Source organism: Lytechinus variegatus, chromosome 6 (assembly GCF_018143015.1).
Source record: "Lytechinus variegatus isolate NC3 chromosome 6, Lvar_3.0, whole genome shotgun sequence".
NCBI classification, from domain to species: Eukaryota; Metazoa; Echinodermata; class Echinoidea; order Temnopleuroida; family Toxopneustidae; genus Lytechinus; species Lytechinus variegatus.
The window spans coordinates 30,786,776-30,811,578 of NC_054745.1; the positions used below are offsets into that span (position 1 = coordinate 30,786,776).

The window sequence follows — 24,803 nt, forward strand, 5'->3', positions numbered from 1 at the left end:
ATTTATGACAAGAATCTCATGAGGCCAAGGACGTTGGTCCCCACCGTCTCACAAAGGGTTGCGATTGATCCAATTAACCACAACTATGGAAAGCCAGCAACGTCAACATCTATCATTCACGTTTATTCGAAATATTTTCTGACTATGACGTATATTCATACATTCATTGTTTTCTTGAAAATTCAACGTGCTTCTCTTTGCTTACAACATGTACAAAGGACATTGCGCAAATTTCCGCATACATTCGTTATTCTGAAGCTTCGTTATTCCGAAGGTTCGGATATTCCGAAGGTTCGTTATTCCGAAGGTTCGTATTTCAGAAGGTTCGTTAGTCCGAAAACAAAGTGAGGTTCGTAATTCCGAAGGTTCGTTAATCCGAAAACGAAATGAGGTTCGTTAGTCCGAAAACTAAATGATTAACGAACCTTATTTCGTTTTCGGACTAACGAAACTTCGGAACAACGTACCTTAATTGTTTTCGAATTAACGAACCTTCGGAACAACGAACCTTACAAACCTTCGGAACATCGAACTTTATTTCGTTTTCGGATTATCGAACCCTCGGAATAACGCCACAAATGTTCGGATTAACGAACCTTTTTACGTTTTCGGATTAACGAACTTCGAGGTATAGGCAATTTACGTGTTTCAGAATTACGAACCTTCAGAATTACGAAGTGTAACCGCAAATTTCATGTAGAAAAAAATGACATTTTAATGGATTTCCATGAGTTGAGATTGATTGGATCAATCGTAACTCTTTGTAAGACGAAACCCAGGTATTGTCTCGTGAAATCATTAGTCGAAGCCCAGTATGTCACTTATAGTCAACATGATGAAAACACCGTCTAACAACACGTGCAAGGAATATTCTATTTTGAGGCAAACGGAAAGAATGCAGCTATTGCATGGATGATGTACAGAGCCAAGAACGTGATATTGTCTAGGAAGATCATTTTTCCGGCATCCCCAATTAGGCCTACATTTTATGTTATTCAAGTCATTATGATATAATATGTTATTCATGCTTTTCAGTATCCAAGTTGTTGGAGGCGCATACACAGCAAAAACTGTGGTGTTAACCGATGTACATATAGGACCACACCAGTTATTTTACACCGGTGTTAGATTGGTGGTGTTAGTTTTACACCTGTAGGTGTTATTACAACACCTTTTGTTGTTAGATTTACACTCTTTGGTGTTATGTTTAATCTCTAGGGTGTAATTTTAACACCCCAGGGTGTGGTCCTCTATTAACACAAATTGGTGTCAGTTTTAACACCGCAGTTTTTACAGTGTATCGCTACTTGAATGAACCGTTTCCCACAGTGTGTGTGTGTACCACAGTGTGTTCACAGTGTGGAACACATTGTAAAATCACCTTCGCACTGTTAGATTTCAGCATTTCCACAGTGCAGATCACGTATTCATATAGTCGACCGTGTGAACACGCTGTGAACAGTCACACCTGTCGAGGTGTCGATGTCCACAGTGTGACAAAACCTTCACACTGTTGAATTCGAGCATTTTAACAGTGCGAATAATATATTCACATAGTCCACTATGTGAACACATCGTGATCACATAGTCTGCAGGCACAGACCCCTTGGTTCTCGCAATTCGCGTAGTGCATCATGCAGAGTCTGAATCAGTGAGACTAGCTTCACTATGTACTGTGGCTGACACAGACAGAGTCGTTGGAGTCTAGTCTTCACTGTAGACCTGGGGCCCGTTGCAGAAAAAGTTGCGTTTAAACGCAAGTAAAAAATCAATCGCAAGTCCCAAAACGCGCGCTGTTGATTGGTTGAAAAACTGAGTTGCGCATGATTTTTAGAGTTGCGATTGATTACAACTCTTTCTGCAACGGGCCCCTGTTATGGGTTAAAGTGTCAAATATAAGTCTGTGCTTTCAGACTAGCGATCACACTGTTTATACTGTGTAGTATCCAACAGGGATGGGCGTATATCATTATGTGATATGCAGCGTACAAGAACTGTGTATCATAATGATTATCATTCAAGCATGACAAGCCACATTGTCGAGGTGTCCACAGTGTGAAAAAAACCCAACTGACCTACCACAATTTTTCTAATTGATGAACGATTAATGCTGGGGGGTGTTTCACAAAGATTTAAGTATGACTTAGGTCGCACTTAAATGTTTACGCGTACATGATATGCAACGCGCAATCTTATTCATCAATACGCAGTAGTGCGCGTCCTCATGGCATGATCTGATCAATGCGGTCAAGCCTTTCATACCGTACGCAACTCGGCATTTAAGAGCGACTCTAAGTCATACTTTAATCTTTGTGAAACACCCCCCTGGTTCGATATAATTTGTATCATTTCTTGTCATGATAAACAAGTTTATATTTTGTTTCTCTTCTTCATGTTAATTTATTCAGAAGTTTGATTACAATTACATGTTTACACATAATTCGTCTTTACGTCATTCTGTGTATAGGCACCAACCAATGTGAAGAACCTCTCGACAGAATTTTTAAATCATTTTAGGTGCTCAATTTTATATTTCTCTTGTAATGTTGGTATCAAGTCTGTCATGTCTGTTATTATCTTGCCTGGAAATGAAACAAATGAATATAGGAGCGTCTTGAGCACCTAATAAGGTGGATATGTGCGCAATATAAATACCCTATATTATTATCATAATTAAATATTTATAGAGCGCTTAGAAACATTTCAAACTCTTAGAAATACAATTTACATTATAATTTTTAATATTTGCAAGTACGGTGTAATTATTGAATGGTAAATTGCTTAACCATTTACCTCATTAAGATTGAATAGATTAATTCAATATGGAAAAAGGGGGGGGGGGGGCGTATTTCTTGTGGTGTGACGAACTATTGTACCTACATTTTACATCCTTACGGTTTTAGCAAACAATGGAATAAGAAGATAATGAAAAAGTACATTGTGCCCCGACAAGGTGACTAACTAAGTTAACTTTGTCAGAATCGCTGATATATTCAATACAATATTTCGAAGGTTTAATGTGTGTGTCAAGTGTGGAGAAAATGACTGCATTTTGTATAAATATGTGACCTTCCAGTTCCTCACAGTCTTTGATATCATTGTGATGCACTTTTGGCATGGAATCCATACTTGAGGGTTAAGATAAGTACCAGTTGTTGTAACGATCTCAAAATGAGTTCGAACAGAATCTAATGAAATTACCACCGAAGTGTTTGTATGTATATACATATGAAATAATATGTGCCAAATAGCTCTAGCATGTTTAGAAGAAAATGCGCAATTGCTGAGAAATGAGCAAAATTAGCACGGAATTCTGTCAAATGTCGCCGGGTGTTTTTCGAAGCAATATTATTACACTATCCCACATATGCTTTTCTGTGTTATTGATCATCAGAATTATCGATTTTGAGCTTATATTGGTAATGATAACACAATTTTTGTATTGCGCATTACACCTTACAAAGGTCAAAGAAGGTGAAAAAGCTGCTGGTAATGCTTTGATGATTTTACAAAAATAAGTTAAAATTAATGTACCAGATCTAGGTGTATGAAAATACCGTTGCAATTAACCTTGATTTTAGTCGACTTTCTCAAGAAAGAATTGTCTGCTGCAACTATACTGTCTTTCACCATTAAGGGGAAGGTGTATCCTGGCGATGAATTTGAGGTATTAGAAAAAAATATGGGTGAAGCTTTCACGAAAATTCATCAAAAAATAAGTGAGTTTTGAATGTTCAGCTCCCGATAAAAATCCTGTAATAAAGATTCTCAAGTTTCATTTTCATTGGAACACGAAGGACACAATATTTTTTTGTATACATGAGAGTATGAAATTTATCTTCTATATTTGTTGTGAAATGTCATTGAATTGTCTATATTGTTTTGAATATATACTATTACTTCGATTATATTAAATATATTTTATTTATTTATATCTTATTTATTTCCGTTCAACAAAATAAACAATTATTCAAAAACACAACTTTTCACCTTGTGATTTTATTCTCCACTTGCATTAACTGTATTATCTTTGATAAATATGTTGCATTTTATTCATTTAAGTCAGTTTAATTACCAATATTGAATTTTCCTAGATCATATCATAGATTTTTATGTTATATCAATCAATCATTTTTATTATTTGATTAAAACAGAAATGTGTCTGTTCAGTAATCAAACGAAGTTGTATCTGTAAAATTTCTTCCAGTTTTTAGCCCGTATTTTTAAGTTTGAAAGTTTGTACACTTCCAAAATAAGGCCCTTACCCGTTTCTGAACGGGTGAGGGCTAGTTTATCCCTCCCCTGGATCCGTGTCTAATTAATAATAATAATAATAATGATAATAATAATAATAATGACAATTAATCAATTCTTTTCAAATGTATATTTTATTGCTTGTCCTATTTTCTAGGAGGATATCCATGGCCGTTATTTAGCGATTATTTTCGCTTTTCTTTTGCGGAGAGAGCATTTCTTTCCTTATTCATTTCATTCGATATCAATTATCAATTATTTTTAGGAGGTGTTGCTATAATTTCATTTATTGCAGCAACCGTTGTATCATTCTTTATTGAGTCAAGCTTTCCCTTTGAATTACTGTCTAAGCACTGTCAAATTACAACTTAAAGTGATTGGTTAACATTGGTTTGACTTTTAAAAAATCTGAGCTAGGTCACACTTGTCACCTGTGTCTGTGATATGTTACAAAAATGAAGCCCAGAAAAATTGCGTTCGAAAATAATTATTTAGTGCTTCAAAAATTTAAATATAAAGTGACCGGAAACACCATCTTAATTTCATCCTATACACTTATGTGTACTATTCAGGTGTCTATAAGACGCCTATTTACAGAATCGGAGTTTGCCTTGTATTCTTAGCTTTTCATTCTCAATAATGGTTGTTTTCAGGGTTTATTAGTTCTAATACACGCACTTGTACACATGTTTCATCTTGGTTTGAGAATTTTTTAAAGCAGCTGCTCACAAAGTTAAACATTACCTTTAAAGGACTCAACGGTAAAAAAAAATCCCGACATCACTTGGAAAATGCTTCATCCCTGCATATTTACAGTTTACCTGGTTTACGCGTTTACATAGTAACTATCACCATGGTCCATACATGCTATCACCCGGTGGAATGTAATTTTAGTCGACTTCCGCCTACGGTATGCTCTAGCTCATTCCATGACGTCACAATGTCCAGTAAGACGTAATTAGAAGACAATCATGTGCGGAAGTTGCCGAGTTTGTGATCAGTTGCCAATTCAAAGCATTTAAAAAACCTTTACTCACAGTAACACAAATGCAAGGTCGGTCTTTGCCTCGCCTTGGAGCTGGCATTCTTGGCAACGTGAGTCGTATTGTCTTGACAGTACTTAACGTTCATGTCATTATCAATAGTCCTGATATTACACTGTTTTAAACACCTTATTAGGTTGGTCAATGCATATAATAATAATAATGATAATAAAGATTGATATACTATTCGCACATTATAAACAAAAGCTCCCTCTATGCGCATACCAATGAATGCTCAGCCGTTGCGTTGCAATGTGTACAAACATGAGAAAGCATGAGGCGTCGTGGTCTACAGTGTACGACTCTCCTCTTTCAAACAGTGGGACGTGGGTTCGAATCCCAGCCACGGCGTATTTTCCTTCAACAGGAAATATACCCACATTGTGCTGCACCCGACCCAGGTGGGGGTGAATGGGTACCCGTTGGAATTTATTTATTGACACTTCAGCTGTGGCCAGGGTAATATACTAATATGAATGGACATATTATTATTGTTCAATAATCATTTGTGCTTATTCGTAATGATTATGCAATACTCTGTACAAATATCTTTGTGAAATCAATTATTTTTGACAAATTTAAAGAGCATTCGGGGTCAATAAAAAGTAACAAAAATGTTTGCATAATAAAATCAGTATTCATTAGACTTGCAATTCTATTCTAGCATACAGTATATTCATGTCAGCCGAAAACCAACGCAGTTTGTTTTTAAGAGAGGAAATGTTTTCAATGCATATTTCAAAGGCCGAGTAATCCTAACCCTCACCCTAACCTCATTCATTTATCAATAATTATGAAAATCAGAGACAACTTTTGCCCCATTATAAACCTTATAATAGTTTAAACAGCCATGCTTTATTTATTGAGAATTAGATTTTAAACTCAAACTTTGTTGTTTAAGATTATAAACACTTCAACAAATTAACAGTGTGAAGGTGATTTCACTTTGTGTTCCAAACACTGTGGGACACTGTATTCTTTTCTGTATGGTTTAACTGTGTACAAGATTAACAATTAATCGGTTTTACTTTTTATTCTATTGTATTTCAAATGATGATATTTCAGGTCCATGAATACTTTACTTTGTTATTGGTTTCTTAGTGACTTTGATTTCTTTCTTATGTCTTTTTTTTCTCATTGAATAATATACAGTATGTATTTTTGTTGACAGTTTCATTTCGTTTCATTTCAGTTCTGTTGAATTTTGACATGCAAAATAATAAAATCAATCAATTGCTTTTATTCTCGCTTTGTTATGTGTCCTAGTTCATATGGATACAGGGCCCCTTGGTCGAGCAGGTTTTATAAATGAAAGGGCTAACCTGTTAAAATAAAACGACAAATAATTAAAATAAATATTCGGAATGATTTCACGGTGGTTTACCCCCTCTGATTATTGTTTTTCTTTCTTTTTTTCTGTGCGTGTGCGCATGTAAGCGTGTGGGTGTGGGTGTGTGTATGTGATTGTGTTCATAGGAAACTGTGGCTGTACAGGTCAAGGAAGTCTTAATTACTCATCCCTGCCTTCCAGTGATACAATGTACACGGCTAATATTTAATCAAAGAAAACCTCCAAAATCATGTTCGTACTATCGGCGGGGGAGGACGTAGCCTCTCTACAAGGCCCTGTCAGAAACTGAGAGACGAGTAAGAAAACGAAAATCGCTCAAAGCCGGGTGAACGAGCTACATGTAGCGACTGAAGCGTGGAAATTAAAACAAAACCGTGGACTGAAGTCGCTCGTTAACGCATTCATCCTGGTTTCGCCAGCTCTCTTCTTCGACCGCTAGTCTCGTTTCAGCGACAGTCTACTCGACGAAGATTATAGCCAAGTCACGAAACATTGTCAAAAAGGCTAGGGACCCTAGCCTAAGGAGGACGGGGCGGAGCACTTGCCACCCTCACCCAATTTGCGAAAAACCTTCCGTTCTCTATTACAAATTTTCACGAATTAAAATCAACACGGCACAGCCCCCCCAAAAAAAAAATACTCTGTACATGTATTGCGTCTTATCTACTGATCAAATAATAAGCCAAAATAAATGACGCAATCATTATGTTTACCTGTGAATGGCGCGTACATCATATACTCCTTTAAATGAAAGCATCGTAAAAAAAATGTATTCTATATCAAAGGGCTCCCCTGCACGACATCATATCTGCGCATGCGACCTACACGTACCTCTTTGTGACGTCATTTATTGTTATCACGCATTGCATTCCATTGCTTATTGCAGCATTGTCTGTACCACGTATAATTGGCGCAATGTGAAGACCATGCAGTATATGACCCGGGCCCGTTGCGGAAGGAGTTGCGATCAAACGTAACTCACAAAACTCAATCGCAATTTGATTTTCATCCAATGAAATGCGTGTATTAGAGACTTGCGCTTGATTTTTTTTGAGTTGTGATTGAACGCAAGTCTTTGTGCACCAGGGCCCATGGGAAATGATGCAGGATTACAGGCAAAACTACACGCCTTTCATGCATCTTTAAAACGCCTCATCCAGCAGGGGAGGGGGGTCCAAGTCGGAGGGGCATTTTTATTAAAGGAAAAATTTGAGAGAAAAAAGAAATGGTTTCACTACAAAATCGGGGTCATTTTGTATACAAAAAAATTGACAAGCAAAAAAAAGAAGAAAGAAAAAAGGTCATCACTTGAAAAAGCATGACATATTTTCATTTTTTCAGGTGTGTTATTAAGGGGGGGGGCACGGTGCCGAAAGCGCCCCTACCCGGATCCGTCAGTGTGTTAAATTTCATGAAGAAAAAAGTAAATATTATAACAACAAGATAGAGAGTCTTACCTTCCATTTAGGCTTACAATTTGTAGGTTTCCACCTTCCCCCTGGAGAATAGGTGTAATTTCCTATTTGTATACCGCCTTTTTCGGCCTCAATGAATGCTGTATGGTTTTTATAGTACGGTGTTAATTTATCAGACGATGACGTCATCAAGGCTGCGCTTACACTCTCTACGTACGTTTCTGCGCAGGAACGATCGTCACCAAATACGATATCTTCGATAGATGCAATATCGATACTTGATACATTGACTTGATAGCTTTTGTTGAGTTCTAATATGAAGAGAAAAGATAAATGAAATTTAACGAACATTTATAAGATGATACGGTGCTCTACAGTGTTATTTCAAGATGAATCATTGTATGTAGGCCTTTATGTATTATTAAATTAAATATTACCCATTTGGTCAAACTAGGACGTTGTTTTTTTTTCTTTCTAAATTTATTTCTCTAAAAATATTGTAATTAGACATACGTAGGTTTCGATCAATTGGATTTTTATGTATTTGTATTGCAAAGTAAATGCATTTGATTTTGGCTTTTAAATATTTATTAAAAAGAAAATGAGAACAAGTTGCACATGATAAACATCTCAATTTTGATTACCCTAGCATTCAAGGATTTCATTTTATACATTCTACAATGACTCACACCCTTTCAGTAATTAAGAAGTGTATATATTTCCATGCTATCCTCTGTGAAAATGCTGTCAAATTTATTTATAAGTTTGTAGTAAATAATGCTCGTTGAATCGCATTGTGGGGTATTCAATCTTGGTACGCACGTGTGCGGGCGAGATGAGCGTGCATGTGTATGATGGTGTGTGTGTGTGTGTGTGTGATGTTTTAAGCGTGTGGGCTGTGCGTTAGAATGTGTGTGTGTGTGATGTTTTAAGCGTGTGGGCTGTGCGTTAGAATGGATGAGTGTGCATGTGTTTTGTAATAGTATGAGCGTGTGTGTGAGATTGTATGAGTGGGGTGCGTGCAGGTGTGAGTGAGCGTGCGTGTTTAAAAAAAGTGTGTGTGGGTAATGGTAAGTGTGTGTGGGTGTGTGTGAGATCATGTGAGATGATATGAGTGTGTGGGTTGTGTGTGAGATATAGTATGAGCGTGTGGGGTGCGTGCAGGTGGGTGTGAGCATGTGTGTGTGTGGGTTGTGGTGTGTATGGGTGTGTGTGAGACATCATGTGAGATGATATGAGTGTGTGGGTTGTGTGTGAGATAGTATGAGCGTGTGGGTGGCCTGTAAGATGGGATAAACATGTGGTGTGCGTATGTGTGTAAGGGCGGCGTCATGGTATTTTATCATGGGGTTATAGACAACCTAAAGATACGATATAGTTATTTCTCAATTAAAAAAAGGGTTCAGTACACGCGACTGTATATACAGTCCTATTTTATATTCTCTAAATTTCTATCCATTATTTTCTTTTTCTTTATTGTTTTTAACCATTTTCACACTTGTGTGTGTTAGTTTTATGGTTTGTGTGTACGTGTGCGAGTGTACCACTGCGACAATAAAATGGTAGGAAAACGGTTTTAAACGATCGGGGGTGGGGTCCCTACATGCCCTTGTCTATATGTCATCAAGCCTTTTATAATGAGGACTAAATACTGTTATACAGAATTGACACGTCATTCAATCCCTCTGATAAAAGCTACATAAGAAATCATCATTTTGATATAAGGAAAGTTTAACAATTGCAAATATTGATTGTTGTAACACCCTATCTAACGATATTACTTGTCATATAAATGTTGATAAATTGATAAAATTGCTAATGTTTTAATGACGTTTACATGCTCACTTAATTGATGGCATTAATTACAAATTAATTGATTAATGGGTTGTTTATTCTTGCTATTTACTATGACATTGAATCCGTTTATTATCAAATGTTCAGTAATTAATATTAACCCTCATCAATTTAATTTCGATCATTAGCCATGGATTGCACGGGTCATTTGCGACATGTATTGTCCGAATAGCTTTGCCAAAAAAATGATAAAATCTGGTATGATTTTTAAAGCATACTTGCCTACCGTCTGAACACTACATGTGGTAGCGAATGAAAATTTACATATACAATATTTTTCCCCCTAAACATGCTAAAGGTCAAGTCCACCCCAGAAAAATGTTTATTTGAAGAAATGGTGAAAAATCCAACTAGCACAACGCTGTAAATTTCATCAAAATCGGATGTAAAATAATAAAGTTATGACATTTTAAAGTTTGGCTTATTTTTCACAAAACAGTTATATGCACAACTCTGTAACATGCATGAGACAGTCAATGATGTCCCTCGCTATTTCTTTTCTTTTTTTTAGTTTTAATGACACAGTATCTCATCTTTTACAGATTTTATAATAAGGAACAACTGAACCAAATAGTATTAAACAATGCTAATTCCACATGTTCATGGAGGAATTAATCGTTGTTTCACTTGACCATTAGGAGAAAATTAGAATATTTCATATAGTATATATATTTTTCTCTTTTCATTCGAATCAACTAATCGTTGGCATGTGGTTGGGGTGGACTTTTCCTTGAAAACGTTGGAGACTTAAAAGGCATCAATGAAAGTTAACTGTTCAAACGTTACAACACACACACACGTAACTTTATGTTTGATATTATATGATTACGAATTAGATATGATATGAAGCCTTGCATACCAAATCTTGAATGCGTAGTACATTTTGCGTCAGATGATGGCTGGTTTTTATGTCCATCCTGCCTTGAGCTAGTAGTACAAGCACAGTCTGAAAATAAAACAAGTGAAGAAAAAGACGATAAAATTGCTGATTGACGTGACAAGATATACCGCCCTTTCACACGGCTAAAAAGATCGTAATTCTAATGATGATTCCGGTGAAAAATAAGGCTAATGATAAATATTTAGCACGTGTGAAACCAAACTAGAACATGATTAGAATCACGAACGCTAATCACAGTCACGATTACAGTGGCTATCATTATTACAATGGTGTTTTAAGATTCACGCGTGAAAAGGCCCTAAATCCAAACGATAACACGGACAGAATGAAAACAAAAGAATGACCATGATGACAATGGTCAAGAGAACGATGGGAGGATCGCCAAAATTGTCACGTGGGAAGTGACTTTTTTTTATTATTTAACTACTGCTGCTCGACACCAAATAAGGAATACGTAAAAACTGAGGTTTACATTTATGAAAGATTTAATCAAAGCTCTTAAATCATTCTGTGGTTTCCTTTGATTTCTTTTACAATGAGTTACATGAAAATATACATGGATATGGATTATGGATAACAAAATATAACTTAACTTAAACGGTAATATCGTTGATGTGAGCCACCATCACCATATCTGGTCTGACACGCCCCACTTGGCCCTGGTGGTCGGTCCAGTTCCTGGCCTCCGCAGGTTGCGATGTCTCTTCTCCACTCGGCCTCGGCCTCCGCAGACTGTGTTACCCCTCGATGAGTATAGCCCCCAGATAAGAGAGATGTGGCTTCAACGAATTAGTGGACGAGATCGAGCCCCCAATGATGACATGAAGTATGTAGGTTGTTGTCGGTCAGACAACTGACAAGTTCTCGGTACCATCCCATGTGTAACGGGTTAGTCGAGCGTTACAATGCGGTTGTGAAATCGGCTTTGAAACGGTTATGCTCCGAAGAACCGTCTCAGTGGGATAGATACCTCCCGGCTCTATTGTTTGCTTTACGAGAAGCGCCGAGTTCGAGCTTGGGGTTTTCCACGTTTGAACTATTATATGGGAGATATGTTCGTGGCCCATTGGACTGCCTGAAAGAATTGTGGACGGCAGATAAGTTAGAGCCTGAACTTAAGAGTGAATATGAATATGTCATAGAATTGAGAGATAGGTTAATCAAGTCTTGGCAAATTGCGCAAGAAACACTGAAGTCTTCTGCGAAACGGTACAAGGGGTACTATGATAGGAAAGCTAGGACTAGAAAGTTGAATGTAGGTGACGACGTGCTCATTCTCCTTCCGACTGAGCACAATAAATTGTTGGTGAGATGGCAAGGTCCCTACAAAATCAGAGGAGTCAAATTTGACTATGATTATATATTAGATGTTGAGGGTGTAGCTAAGACGTATCACATCAATTTATTGAAGAAATATCATAGTCGTCCAGTGAACACACCCGTTGTTGGTTGCTTTGAAGTTGATGATGATGATGAGGTCATTCAGCTCATGGATGAGGTCATGGAAGTTGAAGAGATGACCGAACTTAATTCTGAGTTGGGTAATGAAATGCCTAAAATGCCTAGTTCAACTCAAAAGGAGTTTGTAGATAGTGTTGAGATAGATTCAGCTTTGGGTGAAAATGAGAAGATGCAAGTTCAAAAGATCCTTTGTGAATATCAAGACGTATTCACTGATATCCCTAAATAGACAAACGTATCTAAGCTAAGATAGATAGTAGTAGTAGAGGGGCTCTTGAGGATCTGATATTGCGAGAGCAATTTTTGACTGATTGTCCAAAGGAGGTTGCTAGGTTCATTAAGGAACGAAAATGCATGAAGATGCAAGTTCAAAAGATCCTTTGTGAATATCAAGACGTATTCACTGATATCCCTAAAAAGACAAACGTATCTAGTTGTGAAATCTTGCTAACCACCAATCAACCCATACGATCTCCACCTCACAGAGAACCACCTAAGCCAGAATAGACTACAGATGTTCGTATAGGCAGTCTAAGTTATAACTGAGGGACTACGTCGGTGACGAGATAACGACCCCAGCTGCCGCCGGTTCTCCACCGACATGACTGGTCAAACTTCATGTCATCATTGGGGGCTCGATCTCGTCCACTAATTCGTTGAAGCCACATCTCTCTTATCTGGGGGCTATACTCATCGAGGGGTAACACAGTCTGCGGAGGCCGAGGCCGAGTGGAGAAGAGACATCGCAACCTGCGGAGGCCAGGAACTGGACCGACCACCAGGGCCAAGTGGGGCGTGTCAGACCAGATATGGTGATGGTGGCTCACATCAACGATATTACCGTTTAAGTTAAGTTATATTTTGTTATCCATAATCCATATCCATGTATATTTTCATGTAACTCATTGTAAAAGAAATCAAAGGAAACCACAGAATGATTTAAGAGCTTTGATTAAATCTTTCATAACTGTAAACCTCAGTTTTTACGTATTCCTTATTTGGTGTCGAGCAGCAGTAGTTAAATAATAAAAAAAGGTCACTTCCCACGTGACAATGAGGATGACAAACAAAAACAACAATAATGATGTTTAGCCCCCTCCCCGTCCTTCTGAGTATTAGGAAAGACCGGTCTACACTGCAAAAACTCCGGTGTTTATTTAACACCAGCTCGGAATCTACTGTTGATCAACACCAGTTTGGTTTTGGCCTAACACCAAATATGTGTTTATACAACACAAATTAGTATTAAAACAGCATCGGTTTGATTCCAAACTGGTGTTGTTTCAATACTTCTCTGGTGTGGACAAATATAGATTTCGGGCTGGTGTTAAATCAACACCGAGTTTTTGCAGTGTAGAGGTTCAATTTTCAGCCCTTTCAATCACATGGAGACCTGTTTCAGCCCATGCAACAGGTAACGGAGAATGACCAATGCAATTATAAGGATTTCAGGAGGCTGGAAGAATAAATGGATTTTATGGCCTGTATTCTGAAGTCGGGTTTAACTTAAACTCAGGTTTAAATTTGTGGTTTAAATATGGATAGTCAATCGTTTAATACATAAATCACTATTACATATTTCAGCTCATTTGGCTTTCAAATCCTTCATAATTGTCTAGGAAGTATAAAATGATGATTGTCTTTACCATCGATGAATCAGGAAAGAGCATGGTAAACATAAGAAACAACAACTTGATAAGAATTTTGACACTTTTGGCTTCTTATAATTTTAGCACAGAGTTAGACCATGGTCTAAGCTAAACCTGACTTCAGAATACGGGCCTATGACACTAACCGCCCTTTCAAAAGTTTAAAATGAAAATCATAATTTGACTGATGATTCCAGTGAAAAATACGGCTAATGACGAATATTTGGCACGTGTGAAACCAAACTAGAATCACGAACGCTAATCACAATCACGAATTCAAGTTCTACTCTGGAGGTGAATCAGAAGAAAAAAAAACACTGAAAATTCGATCAAAATCGGAAAAGATTAAAGGATTAAAGATTTGCATTATTACAATGGAACAGCTCTATGGCACGTCTTCATGGATATTCAATGAGCAAAATGATGTCATATATATTTTTTAGTTCTATTGTATAAAATATTATTTATTCAAATTTTGTCCGCCACGTCCAAAAGTGAAAAAAAATGAATAACTACTTATTTCATAAGATAAATGTGCTGCAACCTGTTTTGTTACAAAGGAGACATGTCATACACACATGTATGAAAATATAAAATAATCATGATTTTATGTTAATAACACAAAAGGGAAAATGGAAACAAGACATTATTAAATCACAAATTGCATATTCAAGACTGCATGGAACTGTTCTCACAAAACAAGGCTAAACTTTTAAATTCAATAAATTTGTTATTTGCTATCAGATTTTGATGACATTTTCAGAGTTTTTGATTGATGAACCTTGCAACTCTTTTTGATATACATTATTTTTTCAGCCTAAATACCCTTTGGAGCTCTTTAGCTACAAGAATCTTGTTAGCTTACCCATCGTAGGACACCCCTTAGGCAAGGAGGAACTCACATTCAAACCTACAAACAAAAAAGCAAATTAAATTTTCAAAATCATAATATCCTTTAAAGAAAACCATAAGCCCCAAAGAAAACTATAATATCCCTTAAAGAAAATCATAAGCTCCCTTAAAGAAAACCATAAGCCCCCTTAAAGAAAACCATAAGCTCCCTTAAAGATAACCATTATCTCCATTAAAGAAAAACATAAGCTCCATTAAAGAAAACCATTATCTTCCTTAGAGAAAACAATTATCTCCATTAAAGAAAACCATAGGCTCCCTAAAAGAAAACCATAAGCTCCCTAAAAGAAAACCATAAGCTCCCTTAGAGAAAACCATAGGCTCCCTTAAAGAACACCATAAGCCCCCTTAAAGAATACTCTAATCTCCCTAAAAGAAAACCATAAGCTCCCTAAAAGAAAACCATAAGCTCCCTAAAAGAAAACATTATCTCCCTAAAAGAAAACCATACGTTCCCTTAAAGAAAACCATTATCTCCCTTAGAGAAAACCATTATCTCCATTAAAGAAAACCATAGGCTCCCTTAAAGAAAATCATAAGCTCCCTTAAAGAAAACCATAAGCTCCCTTAAAGAAAGCCATACGCTCCCTTAAGGAAAACCGTTATCTCCATTAAAGAAAACCATAAGCTCCCTTAAAGATAACCATTTTCTCCATTAAAGAAAACCATACGCTCCCTTAAAGAAAACCATTATCTTCCTTAAAGAAAACGTTATCTCCTTAAAGAAAACCATAAGCCCCATTAAAGGAAACATTAAGATCTAGTCAGGGATACTTCATAAATGATTTTCTTTGAAACAAAATTGTAGGAATTTTTTTTCTCGAAAGGATGACGATGCCTTCACAGCATTTGGCGTGGGTTGGTTTGATTGGTCAGGTAGGTGTGTGGAATCGCGTGAAGATAAACCCGAACCCCAAATCCAAGCAACAACAAGAAAAACATAAATGAATATAATTGGATGAAATCGAACAAAAATCAATGTCAAATTATCGGACCCGGTCTCACAAAGAGTTGAGATTGATCGGCCATTCTCAACTATATAGAAATCCACCATTGTCGTCATTCTTAAAAAAAAACAGGATTTTTTTTGGAAAATTAAACAGGAGCAAATTACCAAATCGTCGAGACAAAAATGGATCTATATTAAAGACCAAGACCACCTCAACAAAAAAGTGATTTTGATAAAAATAGAGAAATCCAACAAGCATAACACTGAAATTTGAATCATATTCGGATGTAAAATTAGAAAGTTATTACATTTCAAAGTTGGTCCTTGCTGTCAAATCTGAATAAAAAACCCCAATATAATGTATAATTCAAACAATCAAAACAAAAGAAATAGTGAGGGAGGGACATCATCGTCTGCCTCATTTGCACGTTATTGAATTTTGCATATCACTGTTTTGTGAAACTTAAGCGAAACACAACTTTCTTATTTTATATACATGTGCAAATTTGATTAGATTTCCAGTGTTGTGCTAGTTTGATTGTTCTCTATTAATAATTCAAATCAACATTTTTCGGGGGTGGACTTGACCTTTAAGTATACATCATATCAAGAAAGCATTTTGAACTGAATGCATTTTTGGGGTTGTTGGCTTTCCATAGTTGAGATGGATCAAATCAATCGCACCTCTTTGTAAGACGGGGGCATCAAGGGCGGCACCTTGTTATTTTGATAGGGATTGGGCGGGAAAATACGCACGATCCCTACAAATTTTATATCATCCAGTCAGATTGAAGGATTTCAGTAGTTTTTAACTGTAATTGTTAATATAGTCAGCTTTATGAAACAGATCCCTGACGTGACGTCCCTTTTTCTCGGCCGACCCCCCCCCCCCCCTTTACCACCATCCTTGTGAAATCAAATTTAATCGCAAATGAAGAAATGAAAATATAATCGAAGAATGAATAACACTGCATGAGAAATGAACAAATGAATAATCAATAATAAAGAAAAGCTTCAATAAACACATAAAATCAATGAGAGAAATAAGGCCCCTTAAAACAAAGATTGGGACTGATTTTGTAATGATTGATTGAAAATTGAGTCAATCGTAAAAAGTGTCCTGCAATCAATCGTTAAATATACGGTATTAAAACGGTGTCCCGAGGTGTAAGAAATTACACCATAAAAGGTTACATTAAGTTTAGCACCCATGAGGTGACGAAAGAAAACCTACAATTTAACACCGACGGTGTGGTCATCGATGTACACCAGTCAACAATGGTCAACTCCACAGTGTGTGTGAGTGTGTGCGTGTATTTGAGTTTTGTCAGACGTGTATCAATCAGATATGATTATTCACGTCTGGGACCGACCTTTAACGTCACCATCCAAAAGACGTGACCAGGGCTCGAACCTCGAACCTCTGCATCAAATTGTAACTTCCCCTCATAGCTTAGCTTGGATTACAGGCGCACGCCACAACGCACAGTACTTGCTGTGAATTAGTCTAGATCTGGACGTTAGTAGTTATTTGTTTGGAAAACCCCACTCACTCACACACCAATACATCGGTCCTCTGTGGAAAGCGAGAGAAATGAGGAGGGTTTTTTAAATGAATAACTACTAACGTCCAGATCTAGAATAGCTGTAAATATGCAACAAAACCCTAACCTGGTTGGTTAAACTATGAAAAAAAGGGTTAAAGAGGAGACAGATGGACAACCTCTCCTATGAAAACTTGTACATACCTTCACTTTCTTGATTTTTCGTCCGTGCCCTGGTGATATGTCGGGGTGTTGTTCTCACGCTAATCATGATTGTGAATATAAGTGCCAAACACCATGCTAATATAAGCCGTCTCGACGACCATATGATTCTGAAAATATACATAAAGGTAGGGTAAAGATAAATGAAAGTATTTGCAGTAAACCATGATTTCATAAAATACCAAGATTGATTCCCGCTTCATTATCTTCGATGCAAATCTGGTATAGTCACATAAACTCAGGGGCGGCGGAAGGGCATGGCAAGTACCCCCCCAAAAAAAAAAATCCCTGTAGGAAAAAATGCCCCTTTTTGAAAATAGAAATGCCCTTTTTTCAAAATGAAATGTGACATTTTTCAAATTGGAATACCCTTTTTGAAGTAAAACATAATATATTTTAGGTCAGAAAATCACAAAAGTTTTGACTCGCGCTTCGCACTCGCATCAATTATTGTTATTATAAGGTATTTGTCCTGTTCGGAACTACAAAAATCCCTATAATGTCAATTTTTATGGTTAGAATATCACAAATTTTCAGCTCGCGCTTCGTGCTCGCATTATTCGATTGGTGAGATATGTAGCCCGTATCCTATTCATGAGCCACTAAATTCATCTGTAAAAGGTTCTTTTTCTGGTCACTATATTATTATTATTGAGATTCATGCTCGCGCTTCGCGCTCGCGTTAATTCTTTAGTAATATGATTATGATACCATGATTTATACAAAAAAATGCTCGGAATGTTTATTTGATTCGCGCTCGCACATCTCGCAAGGATGCCCTTTTAACAGGAATTAGGTCCATAATTCACCAAAAAGCGAGTTTTACAACTTCAGATTTGATCATTTCTCCAACCGTTCGCTCGCTACGCTCGCTCACGAAAAATAAGACCTAAATATATATCTTATCAATCAGAAATCATTTTAGAAAAAAATTGCTCAACTTAATTACTTCAAAACACAACGTCTTCACCCAGATAACAATTTCATGGTAAAAATATCCGTTTGCACCAAAATGTTTTTTTTGTAAAGTGCCCATTTTTTGGCTTTGCCCCAAAACGAAAATTCGATCCACCACCCCTGCATAAACTGAACTTTTTGAAATCATGAAATCTTTGCTGAAATCAATCACACTGTGAATAGCAAACACGAAAAAAGCACATGTGGGACAGTGTATTAGTATTACTTAACTTGAAACCCCGACATTTTGCTCGAATCTTATGCTCATTTGGCTAATTTCCAGCATTACCCAATTTCTTCTGTAATCATTTAGCGCATACTTTTTTTTAACTAGGCAAACAGACACTTGAATGGTAATTTTTGCGATGACCGAGGTAATAATAACTGCAATGCAAAAAGTCTGGTGTTCATTTAACACCAGCCCGGAATCTATATATGTCCAAGCCAGAGAAGTGTAAAACAACACCAGTTTGATTTTGGTCTAACACCAGATAGGTGTTTATACAACACAAACTAGTATCAAAACAACATCGGTTCGATTTCTGATTCCAATGTTTGATTCCAAACTGGTGTTGTTTCAATACTTCTCTGGTGTGGACATATATAGATTCCGGGTTTGGATTAAATCAACACCGGAGTTTTTGCAGTGTAAAATCCAGAAAGCATACGGTTGTAATTATGACTTAAACAGCAATTTACAAACAAGAAAGGACTAAACGGAAGCGAATGAGGAAAGGAGAAAGAAACCATTCGTAATAGGTCCATGAAGAAACGAACTGGAGAGGCGAGCTAGTGAAATAGCGGGCATGAATTACTTAGAATGACGAATGAAGTCATCATATTGCAAAGTACATGTAGTCCGGCAGCCCGGGGGATTTCCAACTGAAAACCGGATAAGCAAATGGAATACACCCTGAAGTTAACAAAATTAATAATTGAAGACTTCTATATTTTCAGAAATGTCTTGCGTCAAAAATTTCTAATCCTGCAATGTCTATGGTATATATTTCCCGACAAACATCGTATCATTGTGTAGAGCTGTATTTTTACTTTTAGAAATACATACGTTTTCGACCTACGCCCTCCCCTAACCAAGGCTCCATTGTTCAAGGTACAAATTATGATTTTGGCTCGTGTCTTAGCAAAAGAGCTCGGGAATGTTCACGAAACGCCATACTCTTTTAAGTCTCCTGCAATATTCACACTGCAAAAACTCCGGTGTTGATTTAACACCAGCCCGGAATCTATATATGTCCACACCAGAAAAGTTTTGAAACAACACCAGTTTGGAATCAAACCGATGCTGTTATCGGTGTTTTATAAACACCTATCTGGTGTTAGACCAAAACGAAACTGGTGTTGTTTAACACTTCTCTGGTGTGGACAGATATAGATTCCGGACTGGTGTTAAATCAACACCAGAGTTTTTGCAGTGTATTACTTTGAATATGACAAACTACATATTATCATCTTCATCTATTATCTTCTTATATATTTTATTTCAACAAAATTGAATCCCAACAAGGCTACGTGTTAGCTTACTTTTGAGGAAAGAACGACCTAGAATATATCGCAAAGTAGAACACGCCTGATATATTGAGTTAGTTTTCAATTCTCTATCATTGACAAACTTCCTGTCATAAAAATATTATTGTCTCCATCACTTCTGTGGAAAATATAATGTCCTCTGGGGCGGCGTATCGTTGGGCATCATCCGTGGCTTCCCGCCAAAATGATACAATATAGCATGACGTCACAACAGCTTGACCTTATATATTACCCTTTTTGAAATTGTCTTTGTGAAACATTGACATCCCTTTTCCGAACACTTTTTACCCATTCACGTGTATACAGGTAGCAATTTCATTTCGTGATTTGTCATTTTGACATGAATATTCATCATTGTCTTCACGTATTATTAATGTGGAAAGGTGTGTTAAAATTCCACCATATGATTGGCTATTATGCTATTGAATATTCATGAAATACGAGGCAAAGTCAGTAAACTAATCAAATGTAAATTAGGCATATACCAATGTTTCTCGAATGGGTATCAAAAATTTCTAACTCACTTATCTAATAAAACTGATCTTAGCAACCCTTGTAAGTAGAAAAGCTGATTTAAAAGTCTTGATTGAATACAAATGATATGTCGGGCAAACCTGGGGCAAAATTAAAAGCTGCCCGCACATATTGTTCAAGTTAGTCAAGGTGGAATTCAAATGGGAAGTGTAAGCTGGTCTATCAAATCATGTCTTTTTTCCTTGGTTAATCCACATATCCTGTGTCATGTCCGGAGCCCCCTTTACACTGTTCATCGCATAATAAAAAGACTACCCGGCCCCACAATAATTCCCTCATAGCTGTCGACCGGATTTTAGTCACATAATTAACTACAAGATCCCTGTTCATGGACAGGTTAAGCATTCATTGATTTTAATATAGTAGTGCAGTAGTACACAGCAAAAACCGTGGTGTTAACCGGTGTACATAGAGGACCACACCAGTTATTTTACACCGGTGTTAAATTGGTGGTGTTAGTTTTACACCTATATGTGTTATTACAACACCTCTTGTTGTTCCATTTACACTCTTTGGTGTTATGTTTAATCTCTAGGGTGTAATTTTAACACCTCAGGGTGTGGTCCTCTATTAACACCAATTGGAGTCAGTTTTAACACCGCAGTTTTTACAGTGTATAGCGAATTTGGGGAAGGGAGGCGGGGAGGGGGCAGATGAACCGCAGATCTACGTAGATAGGGTACTTCACCCCCCCCCCCGATTTTCAGTTTCAGTCATTTACTGATTTTTGCCACTTTTTCATAACCAAATTTACAAAGAGAATACAGTAAACAGAATATATCACAAATATTTGACAAGCAAAACAAAATAATAATAATAATAATAAGCTGTATTTTCTATGGCATATCAGAAGGTTGCAAAGGTTGGCCATAGTCTGTAAGTACAGACTCAAATTTTTACACCCTAACGATTATACCCGGTCTAGAGCGAAGACTAGGCGCCAAACTTTCTTTCTGTATCAAAATAAGTACAGCCAGCCACAGGACAAAGTGAGTCTAGTCTCACAACTTCAGACTCTGCATTATGTATCATACACTATGCAAATTGCCAAAATAAAAGGTCTGGGCCTGGAGACTAGGTTGCCATTATAATCCAAGCTTGACCATGGAGCTCCATGACTTGCCTGAGTGGAAACCTTGGCTTCAATGTTAACATTTTCGTTATTCTTTTGTTTTTGTTGAACTGTATTTTGATTTTATTCTTTAAGTGTTTGTTGTTTTTTGTATGAAGTACGACCGTGTTTGAAGAGATAACCCCTGTTTGGCCAAGAATCAGGTAATGTCATGGCAACAATAAAACCCAGGGGGAGGGGGAACTCTCGCGTATCTGCCAATGTAGGACATAGGAAAACATAGCATGTTAATTAATGTGATTAATGTATCAATGTATCGTTTATTAGAGATCAGAGTGCCAGAGAGGGGTGAAAGAACTATGCCGACAGTGTCCTACTTTACCAAAATGTGCTGTAATATGGTGTCCCCTGAACCTTTGCAATAAGATACAATGAAATGAAATGTTAAAGGGGACGTTCACCCTGACAAAATGTTTATTGTAAAAATAACATAAAATATAATAAAGACTATTGCCAAAGGTTTGGGAAAAATCTATCAAAAGAAGAAATAAGTCATTAGAATTTTGATTAATTGATTTGTGACGTCATAATGAGAGCAGCTTTCCTACGTACCATATGGTAACAAAATCAATGAAAAAAATGAAAAAGTTTTTTTGTTGTACTTTCATTATATCAGTAAAAAATCATTTATTTCATTTTCATTTCATTCATTTATTAAATTTTCCAACAAAATTTATGAGCAATAATTACAACAAATAAAATATAAGATCAGAAAATACAAATGACATAAATATTCAAATAAAGCAAACATAAAGAATATACACCTGATATAGAAGATAATATATCAAAAATGTTGGAAAAACGAAGTGGTCCACTGAAAAGCAAAGCTTGTAAAGTGTGGACCACTCAAGACGAAAAAAAAGTATAACACTTAAAACTATATGGGCCAAAAACGAGCGGCAATACAAAATAGATAATGAAATAATGATATAAATAATTATTATAATAAAGGAAATTAAAATTAAAAGATGAGCAGAGACAAAAAAAAAGAAGACACAACAAAACAAAACAACAACAAAAATAAAACACACAAAACAAGAGTAAAAATAAACAAACATTGCTGTACAAACTGCGAAAAAACGAAGGGATAAATGAGAAAGATAGAAGGATAGAGAGAGGGGGGGGGGTGTAGTCAATCTGACACCAACACCGAGGGCAACCTGTAAACAGGTAAACATTAAATAAACAAATGAATTATAGAGGAAAAGGAATCAATGTGAAGTTTTGTAAGATTGCAACAAAATAAATTTTAATTTTCTTTTAAATGAATTAAGAGAAGGGGAAAACTGGATATCAGGGTGAAGAGAGTTCCAAAATTTTGGGCCCCTATATATAAATGTATTTTGGGCGAACAGTGTTCTGAACATGGGCAAATGAAGGCCGTCGCGACCTCTAGTAGGGAAATTGTGTTAGGAGCTGTTTTTTAAGAACATGTCAGGAAAAATAAAAGGAAGCATATTATTATTGTATTGGTACATGAATTGGCCAAGCTGGAGTAGGTAAAGATCACTGATCTTCAAAATTTTGTTTTCGAAAAAAATAGGATCAGTGTGGGAACGTACGTGAGAAGAAAAAACAATTCGAAGTGCTTTCTTTTGCAGCAATAAAATCCTGTTAAGTAAAGTTTGATGTGTGTTTCCCCATATAAGCAGACCGTAGTGAAGATATGGTAATACTAAAGAAGAGTAGAGTGTGAGTAAGGAAGTCGACGGGAGGAACATTCTTAATTTATTCATAACACCAATATTACGAGAAATTGTTTTGCAAATACTGTCAACATGGTCAATATGACACTTCCAAGAAAGCTTATTATCTACAGTGACACCTAAAAATTTAATAGTCGATACACATTCCAATTGAAAATTATCAAACTTAATACTACAACATGTATTTTGTTTTTTCAATATTAAGAGAAAGTTTGTTACTTCTAATCCATTCGAGTATTTTAGACAGTTCTTGATTGAGTGTTTGAACAAGAGTGTGTGGGTCTTTATCAGAAAAAAATTAATTGGTGTCATCAGCAAAGATTATGAAAGACAGAATTTAAGATGATCTGCAAAAATCGTTAATATATATTATTAAAAGAAGAGGTCCCAAAAGGCTTCCTTGTGGCACACCGTAATTAATGTTACATTTGTTCCTAGAAAGAAAACAAAACTAGGACATCAGAAACCATTAAAAATTTGAAATTTTTGCCTTTTACATTGCATAACATATGGGGCAGCTGCTCGCTTATGACGTCACATATTTCTAATAACTTTCTTGATTTTTAATGGGTTTTCGTCAAACCTTTACCAATATTTTTCAATTATTTTTTTCTGCTATTTTCACAACAAATTTCAACTTCAACTTCTCATTTAAGGCTGGGGGGGGGGGATTGTGATATTGGAGATACGATTTCTGAGTCGCTCCCAGTATGAAAGATCGTATGGTTTATTTCGAATTGATCTAATGCCGATTCGTCCAATTACCAACTCGTATACTATCATTTGGTCTATCATCAGTTCGTCTACTCACCACATGGTCTACTTTGTTTTAGTCTAATGCCATGCCGTCTGATAACCAGTGGCGTTACATTTAGTCCGTATACCATTTGGTCTTATTACTTTATGGTATTAATTGTGCAAAATGAATGAAAAGAATATGGGTAATTAGACGAACTGGTGATCAGACGAAGTGATGATTCGACCAAAAGGTTATTGGACCTAATGGTTGATAGAAATGTTGATGGACGGAATGGCATTAGACTAAATGAAGGTAGACCATGTGATGAGTGGACGAGTTGGCAGTGGACGAGTTTGCAATTTACCGATCGTACACCCTAGCATATGATATAAGTCAGAAATAAGAGCTTTTTTAATGATCACAAAGTAAAAAATACCTTATCATATTTGAGAGTAAACCAGGTGTATTGTCCTGCCTTCGACGTTGTCTTCGGATGGTGTATAAGCCGTTATATTGAACATCCGGGTACTTCCATTTGGTGATTAGACAAATTATATCCTGATTATTTTCACCACTTGTACTCTAATGGCAGGCTTCCTGTTAAGGAAAAGAAAAAATCAAACAAGTTTGAT

General features: G+C 36.5%; 1 protein-coding gene across 2 annotated transcripts in view; it reads right to left on the minus strand.

Annotated features, from left to right (window-relative positions):
• Positions 1-24,803, minus strand: part of LOC121417355 (beta-1,4-galactosyltransferase 5-like) — a 44,690-nt gene that overhangs the window by 12,984 nt on the left and 6,903 nt on the right. Inside the window, exons 2-6 of one of the 2 annotated variants that reach the window (XM_041611034.1) lie at positions 24,608-24,768; positions 17,538-17,665; positions 14,794-14,838; positions 10,777-10,863; positions 8,106-8,374 (exon numbers count right to left, since the gene is read on the minus strand). In XM_041611034.1, coding sequence (XP_041466968.1) covers positions 8,106-8,374; positions 10,777-10,863; positions 14,794-14,838; positions 17,538-17,665; positions 24,608-24,615 — 537 coding nt within the window. In that variant the 5' untranslated portion in view covers positions 24,616-24,768. The remainder of the gene's footprint in view (positions 1-8,105; positions 8,375-10,776; positions 10,864-14,793; positions 14,839-17,537; positions 17,666-24,607; positions 24,769-24,803) is intronic. The other variant, XM_041611035.1, reaches the window with a different exon arrangement.